Source organism: Aphanomyces astaci (genome assembly GCF_000520075.1).
Source record: "Aphanomyces astaci strain APO3 unplaced genomic scaffold supercont1.8, whole genome shotgun sequence".
Lineage (NCBI taxonomy): Eukaryota > Oomycota > Saprolegniomycetes > Saprolegniales > Verrucalvaceae > Aphanomyces > Aphanomyces astaci.
This window is the reverse complement of record NW_009798271.1, coordinates 925125-936200: the sequence shown is the minus strand read 5'-3', so window position 1 is coordinate 936200 and position 11076 is coordinate 925125. Positions and strand designations below refer to the sequence as shown.

Sequence of the window (11076 nt, the reverse complement as noted above, 5' to 3'; positions counted from 1 at the left end):
TATCGTTGATAGCCGCTGGTACAACTCCGGTCGGATGTACTGCTAGGCGCGGCTGACTAAGCTGCGGCGTTGGGCGCCGCCTAAGTTGCTTTTCGTAGTTCCTACAAGTGTATACATGTGATGATTCTACGTCACTATGCATAAAGATGGAGGTTATCATGAACTTGATCGCTCCCACCGCGCCTCTGATTGACCTCCACTTCATGTGGGTCATCCTCCACGCTTCCACCTCCACGCTCCATTCGAAGTGCCAACAACAGAAAAGCGTTGCACCAAGTCAACAGATCTGGCCAATCACAAGTCAACAGATCTGGCCAATCATGGTCGAGGATTCGAATCCCCAAAATGGACCCATTTCATGGATTCTGGTACTAAGTTCCGGAGTTTTCCTCAACCCTATAAATCTTCAGAGGTTATTTTAAGGATAAAGATAAATAAATAAATACTCATCTCCGAAATCTCCCTAATGTCACAAAACCTCTGTTTTTCAAATAAAAATACGCGACTCATTTTGTGGAGATGATTTTGTGGTCTGCACAGAATTGTGATTTGTGTCATCTAACCACACAAAATTACCTCTATAAAGAAGTACACCATTTCTCAGGGAACGCATACGTGGCTAGCCATTCTACGTTATGCCGCGTCGTGGTAAAGGGTGGTGTCCTGCGTCGACCGAGCTCATGCTCGACAAGATAGAGCTATTCCTCCCAGCAGGACGCAATGGCTGGGCAAAGGTAGCTAGCTGATGCCTACAACACTAATGGAAAGGCGTTCCCAAAACGAGACATCGACTCGCTCCGTCGCAAGTTCGAAACACTCAAAAACCATGCCACGTCTACTGGGTTGTTCGTACACACCGGAAAACAAGACGAGCAGACTATCAAATAATGACACGGTAGAGATGAAAGAGGCTGGGCCACGTGTTGCATACATAGTGTACCAGGGACAATCTACTTGTTCGTGGAGTAGTGACCGAGCATTAATCTTGTTCCGCTCTCTGAGAGATGCTCGGAGGCGATGAGCTACCAGCACCCTGCGTTGTCGGCGGCGGCGGCACCAGAGGACTCCAGCTACACCAAGACGCATTTTCTTTTCTTCTGAACTGTCCACGCGCCACCAATAATTCAGCCAATCATATACTTTATTGTTATTGTGTCTTGTGTCGGTTTTGGTAGCACATCTCGGTGAATACCCTCTCAATCGATGATGGCATGATTAAAATGAAGCACTCATCCGGACGAAATTGTGACTGAAAATGTGTATTGCGAAGGTTTTGGGAGCCCCCCAGTGGTCGAAAGCATGACTCAATTTAAGATCCAACAGTGGTCGAAGGCATCGAAGGGACAAATATGCTCATCTCGAGTTCAAGAAAACCTTTTTCTCCGAAATTTTGTATGTGTGTGGGACTTGATTGGAGGAATAGAACTTTATTTGGGTGCATAAAAGTAATATCCTACGAGATATGTTACAAAGCATGACGAAAGACTGTCAATTTTCACAATGACAATACATAACCTCTTTAACATAATAACATAAATTTTTCCAAAGGCACATAATAAAATAAATACTCAGCGATATCACCGCCCCCAAAGACTAATACATTGCCACAACTTCCACTGCCAGTCATTAGGGAGATTTCGCAACTCTTACTTTCCTTGCTCGATGGATAACACGGACTACACATTCGCTCTTTTCTTGGTCAAGTGGGCCAAGAGGAAGAAACTCCGCCCCAAGCTTGCAATGGCACTCTATGAGTATGCCCTTGGCATACCGATTGAGCGACCACTCATTCCAGACGTGAGGTTCGATTTGAACATGCGCGATGCCGATGCCCTGCTGCCTTTCCGGTTTGACGTTGGTGGTGTGCTGGAACTGACCTGTTTGCTGGGGATTCCCAATGTCATCGTAACGAGCTGCCGCGATCGTATTGTTGGTGTGGAAGTCATGTGTATCTTTCTCCGTCGTCTACGCTACCCTGTGACATACTACGACATGATGGCGACATTTGGGAGGTCCAGAGAGCAGTTGTGTCGAGTGTTCAACTATATGGTCAGTCAACTGCTGCTACAATGGAGGAAATCAAATCTCAACATACTTCAACTTGCCGCCGCCGACACTAAAGAGTATTTGACGAAGGAATAAAATCAAAAGAAAATATACCGTTGGACAAAAATGTAATCTTATTTCTTGCTTTCTGCAAAGGCTTTAAACATGCCTACTACGTAGTAACATCTTTTCGTTGTCAATTCGCGCCATTAGAATTTGGTGTTTACGCTCCTCTTGTCTTTCTTCGCGATCCAGTTCTCGCTGATTCATCTCCGACTCGAGTTTAAACTGTTGGAATGACAGCTCTTTTTCCCGCACCACCAACTCACGCTCGCTCTCAGCCTCGATGGCGGCTGCTAAGCTGTTTCGACGATTGTCGAGGGCTGGCTTCGTCTTCTGCTCGTCACCATCGTTGTCGTTGCGTCGCTTCATTGTGCGCATAGCCATGTCCCGCAGAATTAGGGCTCCTTGCTCCGCCTTCTCTTTTTAGACCACGCTGTTGCTCGTCTTCTGCGATGCGATTTCTTTCACATCGTCTAGGAGAGCAACTATGTCGTCGAGAAGGATGTGTTTCTCCGTCTCTTCTTCGTCATCACCGGAGAGCTTCGCCGAGGCCTTGTTGAAACGACGGTGCTCTTCGACAAGTGCAGAAAATCGGTTCTGCACCTTTCGGCCATCCACCACCCGGGTGAAGTGGTCGCAAGCCAGCAACGTGTTCGCCAACGCCTGCCACGCTTTCGTCAATTGACCCTTTTCAGCCGCGAACGGCTTGTCTGTGGCTGGTTGAATCAGCAAAACCTTGTCCTCGTCCCACGACCAGTTGCGGCGCTGTTCGCTTTGCGCCATGGTAGCTAGTCGTGTCTTTTGGGAATGGGAGACTCTCCCGCACAATCGTACAATTGTACGGGAAGATTAACTATGTTTTGGAGGTTTCCCATACAATTATTGAAATATGGAGTGTACGGGAATGCGACCGCGAACGCGGGGGTTTGCGAAATCTCTCTATTGAATTCCAACCATGACAACCATCACTGACGAAGACAACGACGACATTACTGCCTACATTCGGCAGGAGCGACAAAGAAGTCTAACTAAAGAAGAACGTCTTGACATTCTCCGTCTTCATGTTGAGCTTCGTTGCGACAACGTACGCAATGCATCTACTAAATTTACGATCGCACGCCTTCTTGGACGCAGCCGAAAGATTGTTAAGGAAGTGTGGTCCGACTACTTGCGCACAAATACGATAAACGTTGCCACACCACCATCGAACCAGCATGCACGACCAACACGCATACCAAGCACACACGCCGTGACATCTCTCGTGCGCCAATTCGTCCGCCCGCGCAGTATGACCCGAGTCCGGACTGTTGCAAAGGACGTCATGGCCGTGCTACTCGACACCGGCGTAATACAATGTGACGTAGACAGGCGTGTGGCATCTTGCCTGCGGGTTGTACAACTGCACTTGGATAGAATGGGATTCAAACGAGGCAAGTGCCGTGGCAAGGCGTCTTACAGTGTGTCCGCCGCGCATGCTGCCGCCCGGGATATCTATATCAAACGAATGACGAACTTGTCGCCCGACACACCGGTCGTGTATCTGTACGAAAGCTACATACACCATCTCTACTCGAGACATCAAGACAGCCTATATGATCCTACCACTGATGATCCTGTGAAGGACAAGCACAAGGGTCGTCGAATGTGCTTTATCGCCGGCATCATGGCACGGCCTTGAGTCTGACCGCGCTTGAGTCCAAGGTGATCGGCCTTGACGTCTTCGAGGAAGGGAAGAAGATACGAGATGATCCTAAGGATTACCACCGAATGTTCAATCACGCATACTCATCGAATGGTTCGAGTAGGCCATGGACAGTGTTGAGGCACTCGGAAAGGGTGGCGTCACCTTCGTCATGGATAACGCGAAGTACCACAAGGGCTTACCTGCGGACATCCCTCGCGGAACATGGCGCAAGGCGGGTCTGCTGCTGGCTTGTCAACGCTATGGAGTGGATGTGGAGTGTCACGACTTGAAGAAGACGATATGGGGTCGTCTCAAACATGTACTTTCGGCGCGTGCGGACCCAGTTGTTATGTCGATGGCTCGCTCCCGTGGTCAGACATTGTGTTCACTCCACCGCATCACTCGGATCTGCAACCTATTGAATATGGTATGGGCAAAGGTGAAGGGTGATGTTGGTGTGTTGAATACTGCTGACACTACCTTTGCCGACGTTCGTGCTCGCCGCGATGCTGTTTTTTGCAGCTGCCCCTGCTGTCAATTGGAATTGTGTTCGTCATTGTGAAACGCTTGTCACAAATCTCTATGACTTACTGGGGGTCCCCCAAAAATCACATAACTAAACGCAAACATAAACACCACACATGGCAAACACATGTAGTGACATAATCGTTACACAGACTTGTGTTTGTGTCGAGTGATGCGCAGATATGGAGTTCTTTACGTGTTTCGAGACTTCTCTGCGTCCAACAACTTGGACAGCCAGCAGGACGGTTGAGACCAGTCATTTTTTGGTTCCCGACCATCCTGTAGCAATCCCATTTGATGAACGCACGGAAGCCACGAACCAAGTCGAAGCACTTCTCATCTGAGGAGACGACGCGGCTCCTGGACCTCGTCGAGGAGTTTAAGCCCTTCGGCGGCAACATGTAGGATCGTGTGGCATTCGAATAAAACCGTACTGGGCAATCGAACTGGCCAGAACGCGATGGTATCAGTCTGAGGCGCCGCTTCCAAGGCTTGAACAACAAAACGAAGCCAACAGGGACATCGTACTGCCCTCCCAAAATTGAACGCGCCAAGCGCCTATATTGGGCTATTGAGTCCAAGGTGGACGTGATGGAGCTTCACGCTGCAAGTGAGCGGTCGGATGTTGGGTCCGACGGCAACAGCCCGCAGGAAGTCTCTGAGGCTGTTGAGGAGCTTGTGGTGTCCTCTCGGATCGGCACGGACGCAGCCGCGTTATTGACGGTTGTAAAACAAGCCCATGCTGTCCATGGCTGCTCGGCGTCGCTCTTCGTTGGACAACTCCATCGGTATGAATTCGGCATCTTGTTCCTTTTTCAAATCACTTCATTTCAATTAAACGTTTTTTGTCCAGATTATTTTCCTAATAATGTTCTTTATTTAGCTAAGCTCGCCGCTGCGTCTGAAAGCGCACCGGTATCGGGTCCTATCATGTCCATTTTTCTCAAAATGGAGTCTGATGCTCGTGCTCGTGAATTTGAGTGGCGAAAAGAACAGGCGGAACAGCGGGAAGCGTGGAAGCGCGAGCAGGCTGATCAGCGTCGTCGTGAGGACGAACAACGCCGTCAAGACCTATTGGATCGTGAAGATCGGGAGCGAGAAGCTCGCAAACGTGAGCACCAGCATGAAACTCTAATGATGTCGTTCATGACCAAGTTTTTAGGAAACTCAAACTAAATTTGATAATAATTGTTGTCATCAACTATTTTGGTTCAAATAAAAAAATCAAAACTAAATTTGGAAACAATTGTTGTTATCAATTATTTGGTTGAAATACAGAGCGAATTTGGCTTATACACGTATGGGCGCAGTACCGTGACACTTTTTGGAACCCTTCGATGGAGGGCTTCCTTTACTCCAAATTGCTATTATAATTGTGTTTCTTAAAGAGGAGAATTAATGCAGTTCGTAGAACATAAAATCATGTCGAACTTCGTATTAGTGTTGATGGAAAATGAATTAAAAGAGTGGAAATATCGATAGGCTGAAAACAGTTCCGAGCCACTTGATTTTATCCAGTTATCTGTCAAAATTGCATCTGATTGGCTGGAAATTTCAGAGTGATTGTTTTCTACCAATCATGCATTGTGGCACGGAACCAAGCTGCCACATACGTATACCCGTGGAGCTAACTCGGTAGTTGTACAAGCGGTAGATCGTGCTTAGTCGTCGGGCACGAACAGTTGGATTGTAAGGGAGTGGCAATCCCAATGTGCGGTAGACAATCGGGGCAGAACCCATACCCCACTCCACAGCCTGACGTAACGAAGTAATTGCGTTACTGACACGCTCAACAGCAGCACGCAGCATGGGCGATGTCTTGTCGATGTCACAGGATTTCAAAGGAGTTACGATGCTGCGGTTCCCGTCTTTCAGGGGAAATGCAGTGTCCGCAGCAACACACACACCAGGGGCCAAAACGCCCTGGCTTCCTTATAGTTCGATGAATGGTCGACTCATTTCTCCATCGTTCCAAGAGCCGAGAAAGTTGTGCTTCCCCCAAACGAGTGTGCCATCGACTCCGTAAAGCAATACGCCAGTGACATAAACCGAATGCAACCAACCTATTAAAACGGAGGCATTTGAAATATGTGAGAAATTGACATATCAAATATGTGATAATGTTGGCTAAATTAGAAGCTACCAAAACCATTGTAAAATGCGTTTTGAACATCTCTGTGGCTGGGTTCCTGTACACGGTAGTTCTTTCCATCGAGGAAGAAGGCAATTCGAGGTGCGTCAGGCTCACGAGCAGTGCAGGCATCGGCCCAATTGCGTCGCATGGTCGGGAAAGCGGATCGAGGCTTCGGGCATGGACTTGAGTGCCCTGAGAAGAGCGCATTCGGCATTGAGCAGCACTCGCGAAAGTGTCGTGGGTGGCATGTCAAACAGCACACAAAGAGTCTTGTGTTCAACGGGGGCGGTGTATGAGTGCAACAGGCATGCGAGGACAACGTGCTTTTCCTCACAACGAGGAGGTCTACCACGTCGATCTGATGTTCATTAATTGATTGTCAATTTCTAAATGATCTACCTGGTCCAGATTTTAAAATGTAGTGTTGTGAAAATACGCCCAGAAGGCGCTCAAAAGATACAACATCAAGACTTGCTGTCGCCATGAAGCTGCGATCGCATTTACGCATGTACATTGCGTGCCATGGTATTTCACTCGGTGTGACGAGTGCAGTCGATATAATCTAGAGTAGTGTGTGTGAGAACAATGAGCATTTGTGACTTGAGACCTTATTTCGAGTCCGTATTTGCATACGCAGGAGCAACATGAGAGCCAGGAGAAGCTGGTTGCGGTGCATCGTATGCTGGTGATGCCTTTGTCGAGCCCTCTTAGCCCCAGAGGCGAGGATCTCATCACCACTGCAGCAAGCAGGACCGAATGTCGTGTGCAAGAGGTCAAACCCACTTTGAACCAGTCGATTTGTGTTCCTGGTTTTTGGTTGGCACATCTGCGACAAGTTGACACAAGTACAACATATGCTGGGACACAACGACAAATATGCGATTTATGTGATTTTTGGGGGACCCCCACTTGCTGCCAATGATGAAGACGATGCAGAACTCATCAGCTCGGATATATCGTCTGGCACTAGTGACAGTGACTTGAACTCATAGATATAGTACCTCTAAATATCTATATATGCATTTCAATATTTTATTTGACATGGAACCGACAACGAAATTTTCAATTGATGTATCTTAATTTTATACCCTAATCCCGGTCCCCTCAATGCCTTCTAAGGCCCTGGTCGGGGAAAAACCCAGAACGAAAACCAGTCAAATGTTCTGTCCGGGGAACACTACCAGTTATCCTGTGAACAGCAACAATGGAAAGTAGTGCCAGTGACAATGGTCACGACCCATGTGGTGATTGTGACGTTGGCAGTGTCGTTGGTAGCTGGCCCTCTGGCTGTGGCTGTGGTGGTTGTGGCGTTGGTGGTGGCCCCTGCTGTTGTGGCGGCGGTGTTGCAGATGCTGACCAAACATTTTCTGCGATTGCAGCCGTCGCTGTTGCCGTTGCCGGAGTATGTGTTGCAGTTGTAATCGACCCCGCGCATCCTAAGGCCAAGAAGTACAACATTCTGACGGTGAACGAAGTGGAGTTTGATGCAATGCTACGTGACGACCAGTACGACCAGTGGTTTCAAAATAATTTACGATGTAACCAAAGAAGTTTTGTCCAAATTTGCACCATCCTTCGAGCTGACATGGGTGACTTCAATATCGATCGGTACGCCAAAACCCACTCGTTTGAGAAAAAAGTCGCCATGTACCTCTACTTTATGGGATCTACTGGTGGTTATCGTGAAGTTGGAGGTGTGTTTGGAGTATCCAAGTCGTGGTGCATGGATATTGATTGATTGTATCGTGCTTGTCGGGGGTTTTAAGTGGGATGGCCACGAGATGGATTTGCCTCCCTCGTTCACTACATGAATGGCGCCAAGTACAACTCGGCTTTGAGTCGAAGGGCGGAATGGTGGGTGTGGTTGGGGCTATCGACGGCACTCTGATTGAAATTGTGCGGCCGCATCAACACGAGGGGTTTTACAATCGACATGGGGATCCTTCGTTAAATGTACAGGCCGTTGTGGACAGCCGTGGGTCTTTTATGAGTGTCGACATGGGCGGATTCGTTTTCAGATAAAAAGATCTGGAAACTGTCGGAAATTGGCAACACATTTCGAGCAAAGGCACCCAAGGGATGCTACATGATTGGTGACGCTGGATACGTGTTGTTCCCTTGGCTCATGATTCCATACCTTCCCCACGAAGAAGGCTGGGGGCCTTTGAATGCGTGTCAGGCGCACTTTAACTACACCCTATCAAGTACGCGTATGGCTGTGGAGTGCGCATTTGGTCGCCTCAAAGAGAGGTTTCGAATCCTGAAAGGACCAATGAACGAGAAAACGTTGGGCTCAACCGTGACGCATGTTATGTCCTGCTTTGTATTGCACAACATCATGCTCCACTTGAATGATTCAATGTTTGAGGCGAACACCGAGCAAGAACGAAATCTGTACTGCCAACCGATACCAGACTCCAAGCGAAACACCGTCGAGACCAATGCAGTGTTGCGTACAGTATCGAGGCATCGTAGAGACAGAATTGCGAAGGCGCTCTACAAATAATCAACACAATTTCCACTTGCACTTCAATGACAAAAATGAGATACTACGTAGTACTTCAAGTACTACTACTAGTAGTACGTAGTACAACAAAACTCCGAATTATCCACGATTAATCAAAAATTCGAGAAGTCGCTCTAATTGACCAGACTGTCTATCGATAGCGGCAGTTTGAACCTCGAGTGCGGACAAGATTTTGTCGTTCACTACTCGGAGCAGCACGCGACGACGATACCGCGATGCCGATGGACTGCAAGCCAGGCCTTTCAAAAGTGACTCCGCGTGTGACGGAGACTTAGCTTTACCACGCTTGCTGGTGTCCATCTTCATTTTTCCAGAAAACAATTTACGCTCCACATGGGCCGTTTGCGGGGGTTCCACTTCATCGTCATCGCTTTCCACCATGGTTGAACTGCCATCACTGCCATAATCGCCCGCATTGGGCACAACGTTGCCGTTATCTGACACATCAAGTTGAGTGGTACTTGCAGTAATGTCAGTAGACATTAGCGTCTCGCGGCTGAGGCCCGCCATACTCCCCCAGTATTCGAACATGACGTCGTAGTAAACCGGCTTCATACGAACCAAATACCATTTCCCGTGGCCTTCACTCGTGGCGTAAACCACGACTTTTTCAGGTCGTGCAGCTACAAATATTCTATGTCACAAAAGGATATAATGTTAGAAGATCGTGCACAATAAGTACATTACCTTGTTTTGCACTTTTAGTGCTTCAAACAGTCTGCCCATTTCGATGGATAGCTCGGCAGCAAGAAGATCGTATGAGGCTTTCTTCATTTGGGTTGTTCTTGACTTCATCGAATCGAGGGCCCATGTCGTTGTATCGGAGGCGGAACATTGCAGCGATCGACGATTCACACCACTTGGACTTGGCGTTCGCGCTCGTTGGTGTAGTTTTAGTCATACGTGCACCGCTCGGACCCAATGAGGACTTGGGAAGCTTTGCTGATTTCCGCGCCTTTGTGGGCATGACTGTGTCGGCGGCACTAGATGTGAGCTGTGTTTGCTTAGCCATATTGACGTCGACAAAGCAAGAAGGACAGTGAGAGTGAAGCCAGATGACGAAGGTCAAATATGATTGGTTATCTCACACCACATTCGGGGTTGCTGCGCAACCCTGAACGAAGTTAACGGAATGCAACCGGATTTCGGATAAATCAACCAATCAAATTTAAGTCGTTCAGGGTAAATTTGTTCAGGGTTCGTTCAGGGTTTTAGTTCCCCGGCCAGGGCCTAAGCTCAAGAACCAATCAATCGGCGGAAAAATATTTGAAGCAAACCTTTGCAAATAAATATCCTCTTCATGTCTATCCGGAAAGGGGAAAATGCATATTGGAATGCTGCTTGCGAATTTATAACCCGTGCAAAAGGATTGGGTCACTCTATAAATCGAATACCCTAAACACAAAATTTGTAGTCAAATGATCATAATTTGATCAAGATAACAATATGTATCGTAATTGATTTTCAAAATGAAATCCAATCCCATGGATAACCTTAGGGGAGGGAAAATAGCTCAGTGGTAGAGCATCGGTTTCTTAACTCAAAGGTCGAGGGTTCGATCCCCGGATTATTTCTGCAAGGATTTGTCAGTTCCCCCCTGGGGAATCCGGATAACAAGGAAAATCACAGGGCTACATCACATTGCTAGCTCAACTTCTGGCATGGTTCAGGACTCTAGAATACTTGTCTTGCCTTACTAGCAGAAATGGATTTGGTCATCGTTGATGCGAGCAACAACGACGGGCTAATCCTCTAGTATACTGTATCAGCACCTTTCGTTATCACTGTGTTAGTTGTGAATAAGGTACCTGCAATGCAAGGCTAGTTACATCAGTCAGTCAATACGACGCAGCATGCATGCTCTTGTTCAACACCCTATCATCTTCCAGAAATATTGCGTTTTGATTGGATAAATATTTATTTTTTATGGCCAACCACACATTTCAATGTCGTCATTCTTCAATTTGCCACCTCACACACACTGCTCACTGGGTCCACGGGTATGTAAGTGATCGATCCCCTTGCGCATTCAGTCATCCGTTGGTACTGCAAGCAAGGTTCATTCTATATCTAGGCAGTGCATATATATCGACTATA

The 11076-nt window shown here is 47.6% G+C and overlaps 4 protein-coding genes and 1 pseudogene across 5 annotated transcripts; 2 read left to right on the top strand and 3 right to left on the bottom strand.

Moving 5' to 3' along the window:
* Positions 1-1676: 1676 nt before the first annotated feature.
* H257_04752 (hypothetical protein) lies at positions 1677-2493 on the bottom strand (the record flags this gene model as incomplete). Its single annotated transcript, XM_009829373.1, has 3 exons — positions 1677-1748; positions 1816-1913; positions 2274-2493. 3 exons carry the CDS (start codon positions 2491-2493, stop codon positions 1677-1679), a joined length of 390 nt encoding a protein of 129 aa, XP_009827675.1.
* Positions 2494-2532: 39 nt separating this feature from the next.
* H257_04751 (hypothetical protein) lies at positions 2533-2892 on the bottom strand (the record flags this gene model as incomplete). The annotated part of the gene is made up of 1 exon (XM_009829372.1): positions 2533-2892. The coding sequence occupies one exon, from the start codon at positions 2890-2892 to the stop codon at positions 2533-2535; it is 360 nt and encodes a 119-aa protein (XP_009827674.1).
* Positions 2893-3064: 172 nt separating this feature from the next.
* H257_04750 (hypothetical protein) lies at positions 3065-5453 on the top strand (the record flags this gene model as incomplete). Its single annotated transcript, XM_009829371.1, has 4 exons — positions 3065-3640; positions 3915-4164; positions 4773-5089; positions 5202-5453. 4 exons carry the CDS (start codon positions 3065-3067, stop codon positions 5451-5453), a joined length of 1395 nt encoding a protein of 464 aa, XP_009827673.1.
* Positions 5454-6562: 1109 nt separating this feature from the next.
* H257_04749 (hypothetical protein) lies at positions 6563-7887 on the bottom strand (the record flags this gene model as incomplete). The annotated part of the gene is made up of 2 exons (XM_009829370.1): positions 6563-6781; positions 7678-7887. The coding sequence occupies 2 exons, from the start codon at positions 7885-7887 to the stop codon at positions 6563-6565; spliced, it is 429 nt and encodes a 142-aa protein (XP_009827672.1).
* A 2594-nt stretch (positions 7888-10481) lies between these two features.
* Positions 10482-10554, top strand: H257_04748 (annotated as a pseudogene). The gene has a single exon. The product of its transcript is annotated as a tRNA-OTHER (tRNA).
* The last annotated feature ends 522 nt before the right edge of the window (positions 10555-11076 follow it).